At 44.1% G+C, this 19794-nt stretch overlaps 1 protein-coding gene across 1 annotated transcript in view; it reads right to left on the reverse strand.

The window, feature by feature from the left end:
- Positions 1 to 347: 347 nt before the first annotated feature.
- Positions 348 to 19794, reverse strand: part of LOC137522268 (sacsin-like) — a 33197-nt gene continuing 13750 nt past the window's right edge. Inside the window, 6 exon segments of the mRNA XM_068242297.1 lie at positions 348 to 1138; positions 1140 to 3793; positions 4721 to 7470; positions 7473 to 7880; positions 14303 to 17236; positions 17239 to 17487. Coding sequence (XP_068098398.1) covers positions 505 to 1138; positions 1140 to 3793; positions 4721 to 7470; positions 7473 to 7880; positions 14303 to 17236; positions 17239 to 17487 — 9629 coding nt within the window. The 3' untranslated portion in view covers positions 348 to 504.

Raw genomic sequence — 19794 nt, forward strand, 5'->3', positions numbered from 1 at the left:
GTAAAAATGCTGTCATTTTGGTTATCGGTCATGAGGTATGAAAAAACTATGGGAAAAAAGTTAAGGCTGTAGATACACTATGAACTCTTTCTGGGTGCTTTTCTGACCATCAGCGCTTTCTGAGCATTTTTTTTTAACGCTCCTGTTGACTTGCATTAAAATCACGGTTAAATATCAGCAATCGTGATTTTCCAAAAGATCGTGATTGTGGCAATTTTACTGCAAGTTAATGGGAGCGTTTAAAAAAAAAAAAAAAACACTCAGAAAGAGCTGGTGGTCAGAAAAGCACTCAGAAAGTGCTAACAGTGTGTCTACAGCCTAACAGTCATTTTGTAATTTAATCTCATTAAACATTTTCAGTTTTTTTTTCATCTCGTAACTAGCTGTGCGGTCTTAAAGGATCTAGATGCTTAAATTGCATTTTTATTTTTATTTTTTGCAATGCATGAAGTTAGTGCATTTCAGTGTTTCCTTCAGTGCTCTAGGGCAAGATATCTTGATCTTTTAGGAAAAAACATAATCCTTTATCTTCTGCAAAATGCGGTCTGCAAGTGTAAGAACTTCCACTATTTTGTCTGAAGGAAAACTTCCATTGGGAATTTGGGGTGGAGGGAAACTGCTCGGATATTGGGTTCTCTGGTCATCTACACCATGTCTTGTGATTTGTAATACCTGATCAAGAAGACCTTGAAGACCTTCACTGTAGGAAGATACCTTTTCAGCTAAGGTGGCTAGGCCTTCATTCCTGTCGACATTTTCCCCCTTCATATACTGTGCTGCAATGAGAGCCTTTTTCATAGCTTGGTGCACTTTGTAAAATACCCATTCTGTTTGTCGGTCAATATCATTCTCGGCAGCATCCAAATCGGATTTGGCTTGCCTCAGTCACCTCTCGGCCTCTTGAGGTTTTGGTTGAGCTGTGCGGCTATAGCCCAAATAGCCATAATGGTGCGTAGCTTTTCTTGGAGAGCTTTGTCTGTATTGTTTGTGTTGGAAAGCTTCTTGATCCCATTTTACCCAAAATGTAGTAACTCCTCCCGATTTGTTGGAATGATGACTGGATGTTGTGCAAAGTTGAATGCCCTCACCAGCTTCCATTTCTATAACCTTCTGCTGAGAATATTTGAAAATCTCTGTTTTCCTCGTGACCTAGGTTTCTGTCTGGGTGGTACGTTAAGTAGATTCGTCTTGTGGCTTTTACCCTTTCAGTTCGAGGCAGTTGCTGTATTCTGATTAGATCCTGGTCAATTTCCGCTTTAATTTTTTCGAAAGAATTTGTGTGCCATCTTTCAGAACTTTGCTGTGGCGTTCCTATGCTATTATGTGGGATAAGAGCTTTTGAATCAAAGTTTGCAGACCTTTTAAATTGATATAAATCAAATACACTAACATCAATTAATTTTTCTTGACCAATGTCTATGCGATACACCTCATCTTCTTCTTCAGGAACCTTGTAGCCCACATAGTCCCCTACTTTAAATGTATTGGCATTATTCATTTCTAAGCTGTCATACCACTCTTTGTCAATCACTTCTCCAGGTTTTTTGGAGGAGTTTTTGCTTTCCTCCTTATTGATCCATACGTCATTATCCTTCAGTACTTCCTGTATCTCATGAGGATTATCACAAGCAAGCATTTGTTCAATTATATTTCTTGATTTTTTTGTTAATATATTACCAATTAAGTTGTTAATTTGGCTTGCAAGAGTTTTCAGTACCTGAATAAACTTGTAGTTCTTTTTTAAATCAGTGTGTTGGACGTAAATCTCACAACAGCAGTCTCCTTGTTTTAGAGCAAAAACTGGTCTCTTCATAATGGAACCCTTCACTGTTTCATCTTTATACACAAGACTCGTTAGGAGTTTACAACAACATATGACCTCTAGTTTTCCAAAGATATTGGAGCAAATTTGCTCGCCTTCCTCCTGGCTAATCTTACCATTGCTCTGGCTCCGCAGAAGGCAAACCAGGCCATCAAGAAAAGATGGAGAATGAAGATGTTCCTCTAGAGTTCTTTTGACCACGCACTCTTCAAGCGCACACCTTTCAAAATCGTGGATAGCCTCAACTGTAATGTCAGAAAGCAAATTTGGGCGAATCTCCACAGGTAATAGTTGGAGAAGGTGTTTTGTTTTATATAGGTCAAAATCAAGGTGTAGAAATAATAATTCAGATGCAATATTCCATTCCTTAATTTCCCCCTCAGGTTGACAGTCATTTAGGATCAAACTGGAGGACATATAGAGTTTGCCATTAATTGCTGGAAGATACAGAGGTCTGAGATTCTGAAGATGTTGTTTTGGCACTTTGCTTTCCAGAAGCCTGAAAAATTGCTCTATAGCTTCAGAGACAGTCTTTTGGAGATTAGGATGCAAAGACTCTTTGTCTTCCGTGTCCGCATGAATAGATAAAAGAACGTTTGCAAAGTGAATCACGGAGGCCTCTGCCTCAACTCCTACTTTTTGAAACAGATTACTGTAACATGCCAGCAGTGGAGGCAATTTGTAAAGATATGGTCGAAAAACATCAGAATTTTGAAGGTTAAATACAATTTGTCTGGGTATGGCAAGGTCATTATCATCTACTAAAACAAATGAAACATTCTTGAGGGAATTGGGATCCACATCCGCAATGTGATTCTGAAGAAACCTGTAAGTTTTTTTTAAGACCTTCTGCCTGCTCGTTTTTAATTGTTTGTTGTCACATAGAGTTTTACAAACGTTTCTCACGTTTTCAGTTACTCGAGGAATGGGTGGTTCTGGAAGGACTCCACAGTTGTGCAGAATAAGCCATTGTTCTTTAGTATATATGTTTTTTTCTATTAGTGGCATAGTGGTCCAAACCAGATACTGATAACCGTTACATTTTAGCAGTGATCCCTGGAGAGGAATGGTCATAATGTTTTGAGTACATGAAGGATGTAAAGCTTCTAAATGTTCTTCAACCTTCGATGGGAAGACAAATGCAATTTTTCCAACCCTGGTTGTGAAACTGGAACTTAATTTGTCTAAATTCATAGATAGCAAATAATCAAATAACTCCTCAGCTCTTGCGGACAGAGTTTCAGTTGAGCATCTACTTTTTGCATCCTCCTGTATCACAGTGGCAAATTCGATAAAATCATCTTCTGTAAGCTGGTTTTTCATGCCGAGCTCGTGCAGTAGGGTGCGCAACGGTGTTTTGTGCAACTTACACATTTCCCAAAAATCGCTAGGGATGAAATAGTCCTGAAGTCCAAATGAGTTGAACAGATTTACAGCATCGTCATAAAAATATGAGGCGTGTTGCAGTTGTCCTTGTTTGCTTCTGATAAGCTTAACTGGTCTGAGAAAGGATAAAATGTAGTTTTCTTTCTCTCCAAACCCTTCAAACTTTTGCAGATCTAAAACTAACTTTAGAACTGCCAACAACTGATTTTCACTGAGGTACTGTACTCTTGGGAGGAGGAATTCAGTAAGCAGTTCAAGGTCACCAATTAGTGGAATGTTTAAGAATTTACAAGCTTGTCTGTTAAGGCTGGCATCTTTAAGGAATATGGTTTGCGAATCAATTTCAGAAAGTTTCAGAGCTTCCATGTCCAACCTTGAGCCAAGCAGATATTTTGTCTGATACTCATTCAAGCTCTGTTTTTTTCCATCATGTCCTTCAAACAGGGGTAAACACTGCAGGTTGTTTATAGATTTTGGCGTTCTTTGTTTATTAAGCTTTGATAAGATCCATTTTAGAAATACAATACAATACAATACAATAACATTTGTAAAGCGCTTTTCTCCCATAGGACTCAAAGCACATAGCTGTGTCTCAGATTAATACAGGGTTTCAGGCTGGGTTGTGTTACAGAGGAGATAGTCAGATGTTCATGAATGCCAGACTGAAAAGGTAGGTTTTCAGTTTAGACTTAAATGTTTCCAGGGATGGGGCTGTCCTGATTGGGTGTGGCAGGGAGTTCCAAAGTGTAGGGGCAGCATGACAAAAGGCTCTGTCTCCAAAGGTTTTGAGGTGGACTCTGGGGGTGACCAAGGTGTTACGTCCTTTTGATCTAAGATTGTGGGGGGTGTGATGTAGTTGCAACAAGTCCTTCAGGTATCCAGGGCCCAGATTGTGCAAGGATTTGAATGTCAGTAAGCCAATCTTAAACAGAATTCTCCATTTTATCGGTAGCCAGTGGAGTGAGCTCAGGGTTGGTGTTATGTGGCAATGGCGGGGTTGGCTCGTTAACAGCCTTGCGGCGGCATTCTGTACTAATTGAAGGCGGCGTAAGTCTTTCTTATGCAGGCCTGTGTAGAGGACGTTGCAGTAGTCTAACCTTGATGTGACGAAGGCATGAACTAGGGTTGGAAGATCCTCTGAAGGAATTAGGTGTTTAATCCTTGCGATATTCCTTAGGTGAAAGAAGGAATGTTTCACAACAGCTGAGATTTGATTCCTGAAGCTTAATTTCCCATCAATCAGTACTCCCAGGCTGCGCACACAGTCTGAGTTGTTCAGGTCTGAGCTCCCTATCCTTAGCGGTGTTGGTTGAGACTGGAGCTGCTTTGCTGTTGAGCCCTGGCCCTCGATAACAAGAACCTCAGATTTGTCAGCATTAAGTTTTAGCCAATTATTATTCATCCACTCCTGAAGCTCAGCTAAGCATGCGTTTATTTGTGGAGTAGGGTCTGTGATGCCAGGTTTGAATGACAAATATAGCTGGGTGTCATCAGCATAGAAATGATATGTCAGGCCATGTTTTTGTATGATTTCTCCAAGTGGCAGCATGTATATGGTGAACAGTAAAGGGGAAACACATCATGCTCAAGATCATCCATCAGCTCCCAATGAAGAAGATCTCTTCTGGAGCTCAGATGTTGAAGAACAACTTCAACATCTTCGGTGTTCAGTAGATAGGGCTGCAAGTAAAAAAGTATTATAGCAGGAAATAAATGGCATTTTAACATGGCAAATCCCAATTTCAAGAAATATTCAGCAACACCGCTTTGACTTGGAAGCAATATATTTTCTATATGAGCAAATGAAAGGATTTTGGGTTCTTTTTCATAATAACACACAGGTAAAACTGCCCAGTGATCGTACAAAGAGATAATGGACTCAAAAAGTTCAACCTTTTCATCTTGTTCCTTCTTGCTTATCTCACTTTCAAAGTATTTCCATAAATTTTCCAGCCACCCGGCCTTCTCAGTGGTAAGGATAGGGCAAGGTTTAGTTGAAGACATGTTATGCAATTCACCCAAGTAATTCTTTACAAAAGCAGCAGAATTTGTGATAGTTAGCATTTTCAAAAAGCCAAGTTGGATCAATAAAGAGTGAATTGATTGTATTGTAGCAAACTGGCTGCTGTGATCAGGGAAAAGCTCATAGTATATTGATGAAAATTTTGGATTACTTCTGTCAAAGATGTTGAGCATTCCGTCTATGGTAACTAGTAAAGGAACTCCTTGCAAATCAGTTACTGTCTTGGCTGACATTCCTTTCAGGCAGTATTCTACAAGGACCCTGCAGGTTTCCTCATCTCTGAGAAGAGTCTTGCACACAGAAGTAGGAAATTCTTGACCATGAGGGACTAGCGGAGCATGTCTCATGAACTCACACAAGGACTGAGGACTTAGTTCCTGAACAGGTACTCCAGCTGATTTAAATTCCTTGCATAGAAAATTGGAGAACCCTCCAAATGCTAAGTGCATGTTAATCCTTTGCAAGGCAGATCCAATAGATTCATATTCTTCATTAGTAAGGAAGAAAGGTTCTTCTGTGAGGTTGGTCTTACCAACACTTGTCCACTCAACATGAATACATGTTTTCTTTACAAGCTTCCCTTGAATTTCCTGTTCCTTGCAAATTGGAACCACTTGCATTTTCTTGTCAAATATAGTCAAATATACCTTCCTAACTAATGTTTGCCACTGAGGAGACACAGACTTTGTCACCTTTGGAAAAAAATGTAAACATGTGGTCAAAAAAAGCTTGCAGGAGTCTAAATTCTGGAACTTGAGTGGTTCCCCTTGCTGCTTTGTAAATATTTTACACAGATATCCGAGAAGACAGCTGTACTGTGGAGCTAAAACATCTGAAAACAAAAATGTGTTCCACTCAGTCTTTGGGCTGTTCCCATCCTCTTGGCAGATGCCTCTCCGTGCTGAATCCACAACAAAATTGGCATTGACATGTACGGGAAGACCAGTTTCAAATGGAAGAGGCAAGGTACAGAAAGCTCTTCCATGTATATAATGGCTGAGACAGGCAGCTACCGCACCATGGGGGACAACTGTTTGATGCAAACGGCCTGAAATTGTCTTCAAATTGTCCAAGCTTTTCTTGCCTTCTGTACCCATTTGCTTAAGTACAAGCCAGTGGCTACCCTTACTTGAGTTGCTGTGTGCAATATCTATAGTGTAAGGTACTTGAAAGAGTGAGGTCTCCAACAAATGCTCTTTCTTCCTAGAAAACTCATGGAGTCTTTGTTGAAAGGAAGACAGCATTTCTTCATCCTTACAATCTATTTTACATTCAACTGAAAAGTTTTCAATAAAGTCACCACTAGGTCTAATTTCAGAAAAACGTATCCTTCTAATGTTGTTCAAGAAGAGGATCATGTTTTCTGCCTCTTGACTCAGTTCCTCACACATGCTTCTGATGTCCTGTACTGATGAAGTTTCATTACTTATTTTTGACCTCAAGACAGTATTCGCCATCCTTAGTGGTAGTCGGAATAGTGTGCCTTCTTGCAGATCAAATTTAGAAGGTAAAAAGATGTTGTACACATCCTCAAATGTGTCCTCGAATTCATTGTTCACAGTAAACAGGTTACCTGGACTGGCTTCGTTAGAGATGTCCAAAAACAAAATATTAGGGTCAAAGACGCCCAAGGTGTTGTCACCAGTCACAAAAGATGGGCAATCAGTTATGTGGTACACAGAATTGAAGCCAAGTCCAAACTTTCCAGTGTTGTCTAAACGGTCCTCTTTGCTACCTATGCCCAGCTGCTGAATTCCATCAATATCTTTTGACTCAAACTTCTTATTGTTGTAAATGCACAGAGCTGGACCTTGCAGTGGATGCCATTCTTCTCCGAAAGTTCTCGTAGTGGGATGGGTTCTGCAATCCAGTACAAAGTGTATTTCAGTCGCCTCAGAATCATCTGCATTCTGAATAAGTTCCTTCAAAATGTCTTTTTTTGAAGAGTACTCTTTTATAATGTTCTTGATTCTGGTGGTAAGTTGTTCCTTTGCACCAAACTGTGAAACCCAGTTGGAGAGATTGGAAATTTTTAGATTCTGAAGTATATGATGGGTTTTTGGTGTAACACCAAATTTTGATACCACCTCTCGTGGAATTCTATCATGGCAAAAATATTGGTCTTCATTATAGGGAATCCAGGGCGTGTCATAGTAAAATATATCACTCACATGACGCAATATGCCTTGCTTGTCAGGTATATATATAAGCTTTGCTACAGATGGTTCATATGATGCAAATCCAGACTTTCTAAGCTGTGATTTATCAAGTTAATGGCAAGTTGTAATTCTCGAACCGAAAGTTCTTGTTCTCCAATCTGATTAGCCATCTGGCTGAGAACAGAAAAGTAATCTTGGGCTGAAAATTCTTTCCGTACTCCAATACAAGCCCAGAGTTCATCAAATGGTTCGTAATCTTTTGGAAGTTTGTGCAAATAAGGGTGCGCATTAAAAGGAATTTGATGGGCGACTACCTTAAGTGAAACAAATTCTTCATCCACATAAACAAAATTCATAGCGGCAGCTTCCCTCTTTATCTCCAGATAACGAAGGTTTTTGCGATTTGACATTTGAAAGGGAAGGCCAGAGGACACAGGCAGGGGAAGTGTAAGGAAACGCGGAAATGCCGCCGTCTCTCGAGGTGAGGCGGCTGTTTCCGCGTCCAGCATGGCGTCACAACGCGGAAAAAACGCCGCATGCCGCATAGGCAGTGCGGCGGAATCCGCATTGGTAACGGCGGAATCCGCATCAGAGGCGGCCCCCGCACTAGATACATTGCAAGACATTACTGGTGTGGCTGGGACTGATAGTCCACCAAGATTCAGACTTACACGTGCGCGAGCACAGAGGCAAAGTTTAAATAGCTGTTAGAAGGGAGTCGGCTGATCAGCTGGGTCAGCTGACAAATTCCACTGCTCTCATTGGACCAGCAATTAGGGAGGTCCTGGAAAGGTCCTAGAGTATATATACTGCTGGATGTTCACTTGCTCTTTGTCTGGCGTGCGATCACATATGTGGGAGCACCCAGATCCGTAGTCAGATCCGCAAGTGTGCCGGGACCAGCTGGAGCTGTAATCCTACACTTAGCTAGATTCTGTTGATAGCTAAAGTACTAGTTTGATTGTGATTATCTGTTATGACTTTTGCCTGCCTTGACTATCCTCCTGAACTCTGATCTTGTACCTCGATATTTCTGATACTCTGTTGCCGAACCCCGGCTCGTTCCTTGACTCTGCTTCTGCCTCCTGATTTTGTACCCCGATATATCTGATACCCCGTTGCTGAACCCTGCCTGTACTTTGACTCCGCCTTTGCCTCCTGATCTTGTACTTTATCTGTCCGTGTGTGTACGACCTGGCTTGTCCGACCTCGAGAACCGACCTTACTGTTAGAGGCGGTTCCTCGCTCTGTTAGTAATCCTTCCTCCTGAAGGTTACTTCCAGTCTGTCCTTCCTACTGTCAGTCTGACTCCTCCCGTCTTGGAGAGCTCAGGTCTGCGGAAGGAATCTGTGCAGTACTCCTTGCTGCACTGAGGCCTAGTCCTCTAAGTGTTACTGTTACACCTAACACTACACTCTACTCAGGCGAACAGAGGTTAGTTTGTATATCGGATTATCGGTGAGACTGCAGATCACTTATAATCTGGTATATATCTGTATTTCCGGTGATACTGCAGATCACCGGTAATCAGATACTCTCTGCGCCCACCGATCGTTACAGAACGCCAGACCATAAAACAGATGGAACGCGCTGATCCTCTGACTGTGCTTGCCACTTCGGTGGATAGCATTCATCAAGCACTGGGCCAGCACAAAGCTTTGATTGATTCCCTATCGGGCTCTGTGCGAACCCTTCAGATGTCAGTTGATTCAGTGCGATCCCCTCCTAGTGATGACATACGTATGCCTGTACCTGATAAATTTTCCGGCCACAAGTCTGACTTCCGGAATTTCAGGAGTAGAGTGTTGTCATACTTTGAGTTGAGACCCCGATCCTCGGGGACTGAGACCCAACGGGTCATTTTTATTAAAACACTGTTAACTGGGGATTCCCAATCCTTGGCATACAACCTGTCTCCCACAGATACAGCTCTGACCTAAGTAGAGGAATTTTTGAAGGCTATGGCCGTGATATACGACGACCCTGACCTTGCAGCAACTTCTGAGCGGAAGCTCAAACTTTTGCGGCAAGGCAGAGGGTCAGTCGAGGATTACGCGGCAAAATTTCGTAGGTGGTCTGTTACCACCAGATTTGACAATTTTGCTCTGATGGATTATTTTCTGTCTGGGTTGTCGGAGGAGGTCTCTGACTTGATGTTAACCTTACCCGAGCCCAAGACAGTCGATGAGGCCATATCATCAGCCATCCGAGTCGATCGTCGACTACGCCATCAGAGGCAGACTAGGGGCAGTCACCGGGTCAGGGTGACTTCATATGTGGCACCTTCTGCTACATCCGCAGTAACAGCATCTCCGCCTGTGTCACCCTCTCCGGCCTTACCTCCACCCGAACCAATGCAAATTGGTCGATCTAAACTGACCCAGGTGGAACGTAGGCGGAGAATAACAGAACAACTGTGCCTGTATTGTGCAGAAGCAGGGCATAGGGTGCGAAACTGCCCTAACAAGTCGGGAAACGGGTCTGCCTAGGAGTAGTGGGGGGTGACACCCTAGGCACACCATTCTCACCCCAAAAAGAGAAGAAGTTACTTCTCCCCTGTACTATTACATGGGATAATAAGTCTGTAGCCACTGAGGCTTTTATTGATTCCGGCTCAGCGGCCAATTTTATGAACCTTGAATTTGCTCAGGAGTTGGGTATTCCTCTCACTCCAGTAAGTCCCCCCATTCAGGTCACGGCAGTAGACGATTCCCCTCTGCAACGGGATCGTCCCCTGTCATAGACTCCGCAGGTGAAGGTCACGATAGGGGTACTGCATGGGGAACAACTACAGTTTTTCGTTTTACATATGTCAACCTCCACCATTATCCTAGGCATGCCTTGGTTACAAGCCCACTCTCCACAAATCGACTGGGCTACGGGCCAAGTAACCAGATGGTCCGATCATTGCCATCAGCAGTGTCTGGGGAAGGTGACATTGGGTCAGACCAAGGTTTACGTGGAGGGTGTTCCCGAGGTATATTCCGATTTTTCTGATGTTTTTTGTCCCAAGTCTGCTGATCAATTACCTCCTCATCGCCCGTTCGATTGCCCCATTGATCTCCGTGCTGGTTGTATGCCCCCTAGGGGTCACCTGTATAACTTGTCCGGTCCCGAGAAGTTGGCTATGCAGGAATACATTCGTGACAACTTGGCCAAGGGGTTTATTCGGCCCTCTCGGTCACCTGCTGGGGCCGGTTTCTTTTTCGTTAAGAAGAAAGACGGGGGTCTTCGACCTTGTATCGATTACCGAGGTCTCAATAAAATCACGGTGAAGAATCGCTATCCGTTACCATTGATAGACGACTTATTCACGCAGGTCACTACTGCTAAGATCTTTTCTAAGTTAGATCTGAGGGGGGCATACAACCTAATCCGCATTAGAAGGGGCGATGAATGGAAGACGGCCTTTAACACACCCGACGGGCATTACGAGTACTTAGTGATGCCCTTCGGGTTGTGCAATGCGCCAGCCGTCTTCCAGGAACTAATCAATGAGGTATTCCGGGAGGTATTGGGTAGATTCGTACTGGTATACCTCGATGATATACTAATTTACTCCAATAACCTCTCCGAGCACAGGGTCCACGTGAAATTTGTCCTAAACAAATTAAGACAGAATAGGCTCTACGCTAAGGTGGAAAAGTGTATATTTGAAGTGACCACGGTCACGTTTCTGGGATACGTAATTTCCACCTCGGGCCTCTCAATGGATCCTGCCAAGGTCACAGCCGTGTTGGAGTGGCCACAGCCAGTGGGGTTGAAGGCCCTGCAGAGATTTTTAGGGTTCGCGAACTATTACAGGAGGTTCATTAAGGGATACTCCACGTTAGTTGCCCCCCTTACCAGTCTCACGAAAAAAGGGGCGGATACCAACCACTGGTCTCCTGAAGCCGTGGCGGCATTTGCGCTATTGAAAAAATTATTTTGCTCAGCACCAATTTTGAGGCATGTTGACACGTCCTTTCCCTTCATTGTGGAGGTTGATGCCTCAGAAGTTGGGGTGGGGGCGGTGCTGTCTCAACGGTCTGGGTTGCAGGGCAGATTACACCCATGTGCTTATTTTTCCGGCAGGTTTTCACCTGCAGAAAAAAATTATGATATAGGCAACCGGGAACTTCTGGCTATTAAGTTGGCATTTGAGGAGTGGCGCCACTGGTTAGAGGGGGCAGAGCACACGATCACTGTTTACACTGACCACAAGAACTTGGAATACATCGAGGGGGCTAAGAGGCTGAGTCCCCGTCAGGCCCGGTGGTCCTTATTTTTTACGAGATTCAGGTTTATAATCACGTACACTCCAGGCTCAAAAACGTCAAAGCAGATGCCCTCTCCAGGTGTTTTGAACCTGAGACAGCACAGCCCCCCGCTCCTGAATCCATCATCCCGCAGAAACTGGTGTTAGCCGCCACGGAGACTTGGGAGGATTGGACAGAGATTTTGGGTCCCTTTCAGCGGGATGTTCCTGAGGGGAAACCCGAAGGGGTCTTGTTTATCCCACTGCCATTCCGGTTACAAGTTCTGCAACTCTTTCACACCCACAAGAATGCTGGTCATCCTGGAGCGACCAGAACGCAGGATCTGATTGCCAGGTGTGCTTGGTGGCCTTCCTTGGCAACAGATTGCAAGGAGTTTGTTAAGGAGTGTGCGGTATGTGCCAGGAGTAAACCCTCCCGGCTGGCACCTGTAGGAAGGTTGCAGCCTTTGCCCACCCCGAGTGAGCCATGGACCCACCTGTCCATGGATTTTGTGGGGGAATTGCCCAGGTCTGAAGGCATGTCTGTTATTTGGGTGGTAGTCGACCGGTTTAGCAAGATGGCCCATTTTGTGCCCCTGAAAGGACTCCCCTCGGCTCAAGAATTGGCCGAATTGTTTATCATTCACGTCTTCCGGCTGCATGGCATTCCGGAAGACATTGTGTCTGATAGGGGAGTCCAGTTTGTGTCTGGATTCTGGAGGGCATTTTGTCACCAAATGGGCATGAAATTGTCGTTCTCGTCAGGCTACCTCCCACAGACGAATGGGCAGACAGAACGCATTAACCAATCTCTGGAGCAATTCCTGAGATGTTACGTTGCGGAGGCACAAAGTGACTGGGTGATATTTTTGCCCTTCGCGGAATTCGCCCAAAATAATTTAAAGAATTCCTCGTCTGGGTTTTCCCCATTCCAGATTGTAACAGGGAGGTCACCCAAATTCTCCCCTTTTCCAGTTGTCTCGTCCCCATTTCCTGCACTGGAGGATTGGCAGAGGTCACTCAGGGACAATTGGGGAATTGTTAAGGGGAATTTGCAGAAGGCGTTCCAGAGTCAGAAGGGTCAAGCAGATAAGAGACGGTCCGTGGAATGGAAGTTTCAGCCAGGGGATCTAGTCTGGGTGTCCACACGTCACTTGACCCTGAAGCAGCCATCTGCCAAACTGGGTCCCAGGTTTGTGGGCCCATTTTCCGTGACCAAAAAGATTAACAATGTTACGTATACAATTTACCTTCCCACCAGCATACGGGGGGTAAAGTCCTTCCACGTGTCCCTTCTTAAACCTGCAGTCCAGGTGGGTCCTACTCCTCCTCCTCCCGTGTTGGTAGATACCCAACCCGAATATGAAGTGGAAAAAATATTAGATTCTCGCAAGGTACAAAACTCGGTACAGTACCTCGTACATTGGAAAGGGTATGGCATCGAGGAGAGGCAATGGGTACCTGGGAACCGTATGCATGCGGATGAGTTGGTGAGGGCGTTTCATGCCTTACACCCCGAGAAACCTGGTGGGAGTTGTCCGGAGTCCACTCCTCGGGGGGGGGGGGGGGGTACTGTAAGGAAACGCGGAAAGGCCGCCGTCTCTCGAGGTGAGGCGTCTGTTTCCGCGTCCAGCATGGCGTCACAACGCGGAAAGAACGCCGCATGCCGCATAGGCAGTGCGGCGGAATCCGCATTGGTAATGGCGGAATCCGCATCAGAGGCGGCCCCCGCACTAGATACATTGCAAGACATTACTGGTGTGGCTGGGACTGATAGTCCACCAAGATTCAGACTTACACGCGCGCAAGCACAGAGGCAAAGTTTAAATAGCTGTTAGAAGGGAGTCGGCTGATCAGCTGGGTCAGCTGACAAATTCCACTGCTCTCATTGGACCAGCAATTAGGGAGGTCCTGGAAAGGTCCTAGAGTATATATACTGCTGGTTGTTCACTTGCTCTTTGTCTGGCGTGCGATCACATATGTGGGAGCACCCAGATCCGTAGTCAGATCCGCAAGTGTGCCGGGACCAGCTGGAGCTGTAATCCTACACTTAGCTAGATTCTGTTGATAGCTAAAGTACTAGTTTGATTGTGATTATCTGTTATGACTTTTGCCTGCCTTGACTATCCTCCTGAACTCTGATCTTGTACCTCGATATTTCTGATACTCTGTTGCCGAACCCCGGCTCGTTCCTTGACTCTGCTTCTGCCTCCTGATTTTGTACCCCGATATATCTGATACCCCGTTGCTGAACCCTGCCTGTACTTTGACTCCGCCTTTGCCTCCTGATCTTGTACTTTATCTGTCCATGTGTGTACGACCTGGCTTGTCCAACCTCGAGAACCGACCTTACTGTTAGAGGCGGTTCCTCGCTCTGTTAGTAATCCTTCCTCCTGAAGGTTACTTCCAGTCTGTCCTTCCTACTGTCAGTCTGACTCCTCCCGTCTTGGAGAGCTCAGGTCTGCGGAAGGAATCTGTGCAGTACTCCTTGCTGCACTGAGGCCTAGTCCTCTAAGTGTTACTGTTACACCTAACACTACACTCTACTCAGGCGAACAGAGGTTAGTTTGTATATCGGATTATCGGTGAGACTGCAGATCACTTATAATCTGGTATATATCTGTATTTCCGGTGATACTGCAGATCACCGGTAATCAGATACTCTCTGCGCCCACCGATCGTTACAGGAAGGTAACAGAACACCATGCCTTGGAATTCTTCCAAAGCGGGGGTCCATTTCTCATAATTGGGACATTTCTTTAGAGGAAGGGCAATTCCGGCAACTGGCAAACTGAAGATATTTTTATCTTCTACAAACATCTGGTATGATTCATTGACACCAAGACTGGATTGCGTTAGATAATACTTGCTCTCAATGGCTGTAATTTGTTCAGTCAGTTTTATGATATTTGAAGTGGTAAAGTCCAAGATTAGTAGCGGTGTTTCAAGCTTCTTAGATGTTTCAATCTGTTCTTTTTGCAAGGACACCTCCAGGGGCACAGCCAGTGTTTGGACTATTTCTTTTTGAACGTGCACTTTTATAATCTTCTCTTTAGGGTCACAACCATCAGAAAGGACATTTAATTCTACTTCCCTCACATGTTTTAAGAAAATGAGAAGTGTGTCAGCAAAAGCCTCAAAATCATTCATGAGCGTATAGATTTGTTCTTCGCTGAAGGCTTGGTGACAGATTTTTGAGTCATTAGCTTCTTTTTCAGTCCGGAATGGCAAGCGAATAAGAGTTCCATCAAAGAAGAAAGGTTGTTCAAATTCACAGCCAAACACACCGAGGAAAGGCTGGAATTGGTCAGGAAAGGCATGAAGAGGTTTAGAATTTTTTTGGAGATCCAACTTCATTCCTGGGTTATTGCTTAGAATGTGTTTCTGTAAGTGATTGACATTGGGATCAAATACGAGTATGGTGGACCTACTTAGAATTGCAGGCACATCCGTAATATGGTAGACAGTGTTAAAACCCAAGCCAAATTTTCCAATTTTGTGGGCCTGTGTTTCTTTAGTGGCTGCACCAATTTGCGTAATGTTTATAAAGTCCTTCTGTGTGAATGTGCTGTTGTTGTAAGACCACAGTGCAGGTCCATGACAGCTAGCCATGCCTGGATCTATGAGAGTTTGTCGATTATCCAAGTTCTGTCTCATATCCACCAAAAATTTGCACTCTGTTGCATCTGCATCTTCTGAATTTTGTATGAGTTCTTTAAAAATCTCTGCGAGTTCACTGTATTCCCGAAGGATGTTTCTAATGCGAAGAGTCACTGGTTCAGATGGTCCCCATGGCTCAAAAAACTCTGGCTTTAATACCTTAGTGCTCAGAAGCTGAACCTTCAAAAATCTTGCCGTTGCCACAGAAACTTCTTCATGTACAATAGATTAGTCCATGTCATTAGCAAAGGTACTTGATAAATTCTGTTTATCAATATCACAAAACAAAGTTTTGGACAGTGGCTCTAATGCAAATCCATGGCTTCGAGACTGAACTGGTATAGGAAGGTCATCTGCTCCATCTACAGAATTTGCTTTCATCCAGTCCAAGATCAGAACTGCAAGTTTTAAGTCTTTGTATGTTCCAAGGCCTGAAGAAACACCTTGTAGGCGCTCTTTTAATTTGTACAGCACTTCAACTACCTCTTGGTTTGACAAGGTTTTCTTTACACCACATCTTGTGAAGAGAGGCTGGTAGGCTAGGTAACTCGAAGGAATACTTTTGGCAAAGGAGCTGAGATCCAAGCCATCAGGATAGGACATAACAATCTCAAGTGGGGACGAAAAGCCATTTCCATTCCATATTAGGAGTTCAGAGAGAAGATGATCATGGAACTGGGAAAGATTATCTTGCATGTAAGCATATACCTTCTGCAGCTTCCGTTCAAAGGAGTTTTCTTTTGCACCATTTTTGTACTGTTTACAAAGAGCTTTAAGATGTTCAATTACTTTTGTAGGAGGTGGCTGCTTACTTAAGCCAAGAGTGGCATTTGACTTTTCTGAGAAGTCACTTGTAAAAGCCATTGAAAATCCAACAATGTCACGATACACAACAGTTCTCACATTTACTGGTTGGCTGAAAACCAACTGTGAATTGTAATTCTTAGCTGGAACCCAGGGAAGGTTGCAGAGTTTCTGTAAGCTGTGAGGAGGAAATCGAGATAAAACACTAGTTTCATTGCAAACTTTGACCAGTGCTTTGGCCTTTGCAGCAGAGTGTCGAGATCCATTTTTCCTTACAGTTTCAGCAATTTGTAGAACCTCATCAGGTGTAAGATCCTCTATGGAGCCCTTTAGCCCCAACTGCTTCAGTGAAGCCAACACAGAATCTTCATGATAATCTGAGGGTGGGAATTTTTCAAGTGCAAGCAGCTCCTTTAGAATGTCTATTTTTGGATCAAAAAGAGCACACGGTTGGGTAAAATGACCATTGGAAGGTATGAAGTTCAGATCTCTGCATAGGTTCTTCAGCTGGCCACTCTGAGTAAAAAGCACTTGTCCATTTCTCAGTATCCACAACATGGCACTTTCGGCTTTGTTTGGAAGAGCAGCATATTTTTTATTTTGGATTGCGGTCACGGTCATCAAAGCCACATCTGCCGCATTCAGCAGTCTGATTTGCATTTGCTGGAGCATCCTTCGGTCGGATTCATCTCTGCATTTTATTACTATGTTCGGCAAAATCAGGTCATGAGGGACAGCTGGGACAGTGTCCTTCTGGATGGCATCTAAACCACGTGCAGCCACCTGTTTGGGGTTTGTAGCTGCAATAGATGGGGCACTGCAGAAGATTGGTAGTTTGTGCAGAATATCCAGCTCTGAGGGCGTGAAGGAGTAGGCTTGAGAAAGGACTTCACAAAGCAGCTTTATATGTTCTTCAGGAGCCTCCATGAATACTTTTGAGATCTGATTTACATCCAAGTGGGTGAAAGCTTTCAGGATATTATTTGATGTTGGTGCCAGAAGGTACAGGTCCAGGTTTTTATGCCACAACCAAGAGTTCTTATGTCGTAGGACAGTACAGCCGGCTTTCTCCAGGATTGCCGAGATGCAGTCAGCCAGGCTGTGGCGGTCGCAGTTTTGTAGAAGTAATGTTGTCTTTCTTTTTTAAGCTGAATTTCAGAAGAACTTTCATCCACCAGATTTAAGGGCACAATGGGCTGCTGTTCAAAGGAGTCCAGTGTAGGATATCGTTGGAGGAAGGTCCACAGTGCAGTAATCCATTGTAGTGGTGGATGGTCCCGATTTTGTGGATACCAGGTGACTTTATCAGGACAAAGAAGCCAACTTCCTGGAAGAGCTTCACGTAGCCGTCTACATACTACATCTTCGTTTAAGCATACCAGGTTCTTGAAGGTTTCTGGGGAAGAAAAGAAAAATCAGGATATTATGGTCTTATTAAGGCTTCACTATTAACTGCCTAGTAAAGAAATACAGCCAAATTTAATGGACATTTTGCATAACAAACCAGTTCTGCGTCCACTTGTACAGAATTATACCCTCACATCTCAAAATACACTTTAGATCTGTATTATCCCTTCAACCAACCTCCTCTATGGTCATACAGAATGACAAATAGCAAAAATGGTTAATACAATGTAATTTTGTGTAGATGCAAAGCTTATGTTAATTTTATGCAAATGCATGCAGCTTGAGATGGAACAAACCAAATGCCATAGCTGGTGATGCTGATACCATCTATATTTAACCCAAAACACAATTGCTGCGTAATTTTTTGGAGGTGTCTGGGCTGAAAACGGTCATGTCCCAGTTGTGCGGTCGGACTTTGGACACAATTTGGGCTGCACGACCGCTGACTGGAACCTAGTCCTGATGTTAATTGACAGCCATTTTTTTATTTTAACTCCCCACATAATAGTTTAGTGTTTCCAAACATGATGCTACATGTCTCATTTACCCTAAAAAAATTTTTTAGAAGCAATTTAAAGGCCACTTCCGGTTTTCCTATCCGGATATCTGAATCCGTGCGGATATCCCGGATAATGTGTTTAGATATCCGCGGATACCAAAAAGTTCAGATTCGGATATCGGATTCGGATCCGGATATCTGGGTATCCGGATCCGAAATCAATTCGGATTTTGAAAAGGGGTATCCGAGCAGCACTGATTGGAAGCCTCTTAAAGTAAACCTGAGACAGGCAAAGTAAGAGATTTTATACTTGCCAGGGGCTTCCTCTAGCCCCACGAGCACCAACGCGTCCCTCGCCCTCCTCCTCAGTGGTTCCGTTCACCCGATATTGATCCCGGTAATCTGTCTCAGCCGCACCAGTCAGCTCTTCTGTGCATGCGCAGAGGGGCCGACTGGCACAGCTGAGCCAGGTTACCACGTGAACGAAGGCACCCGGGAGGATGGCGAGGGATACATCAGTGCTCATGGGGCTGGAGGAAGCCGTGGATAAGTATAAAATCTCTTACTTTGCCTGTCTCAGGTACATTTTAAGGATCCAGGAGGAAAAGTATTTAACTTTTCCCTTTTGGAAAGTCATAGGTTTGCTTCAATATTAATAGAAATGTTAAATCATCTCAAAATTATGAGCATTTCACTGACCATCTCCATTAAAGGAAACCTGAAGTGTGAAGGGTATGGAGGCTGCCATATCTATTTTCTTTTAAAATTATACCAGCTGCCTGTCTTCATGCTGATCTCTTTGGCTGCTGTAATGTCTGAATCACACACCTGAAAAAGGCATGCAGCTAATCCAGCCACACTTCAGTAAAACATCTGACCTGCATGCTTGGCATATCTATGGCATACATGTCAAACTCTGGCCTGCAGGCCAAATCTGTCCTGCAGAGCCATTACATTTGGCCGCAGGTGGTTTTCCCACTTTGCATTATGTTTGGCCAACTCTTTGGCCCACCATTGAAGCTATATTGGGGTAAAGCCTTAGATCACCAGGGAAACCATATGGGGGAGGGAGGGGGAAAGCACTAGATGCCAAGGAGCTGTTTTGGGGGAGGGGGAGGTCTCTGGATACCAGGTAACTGTTTAGAGGTGTGAGTGAGGACCACTAGACACTAGGAAACTATTGAGGGTAACCACTAGACACCAGGGAATTGTATAGGGGAGGGGGCCACTAGACACCAGAGAACTATGTAAAAGTGGGATGGAAGGGGCCACTAGACACCAGGGAACTGTATGGGGGGGAGCATTAGACAACAGAGAATGTTTTAAGAGATAGAGGTAACCACTAGACATTGAGGTTGGCCCTTGTGACCTTGTCCTAGTGTTCAGTTTCGGCCCACTTTGTATTTGAGTTTGACATCCCAGGTCTATGGCTACAAGTATTCGAGAGAGAGATCAGTAGGACAACCAGGCAATCTGCATAGTTTAAAAGGAAATAAACAATGGCAGCCTTTTCACGTCAGGTGTCCTTTTGGACCAATTCTACTCAGAATGTATATTTTGGTATTGGATGATCATAATAATAGGTTAATATATGCAAGCTGTCCACTCTCCAGAAATAATAAACATCTTCCCATGGTGGGGGCAAGCACCCAACACCTTCAAAAAAGCACTCAAAACCCACTTCTTCAAGGAGGCCTAAATCAACTCAACACTGCCCTAACCCTCTCTGCCAAGAACTTCTTGATGCACCCCCTCCTTTCGTGTCACCACCCCCTCCCTCTAGACTGTAAGCCTTTG

This window comes from Hyperolius riggenbachi, chromosome 6 (genome assembly GCF_040937935.1).
Source record: "Hyperolius riggenbachi isolate aHypRig1 chromosome 6, aHypRig1.pri, whole genome shotgun sequence".
NCBI classification, from domain to species: domain Eukaryota; kingdom Metazoa; phylum Chordata; class Amphibia; order Anura; family Hyperoliidae; genus Hyperolius; species Hyperolius riggenbachi.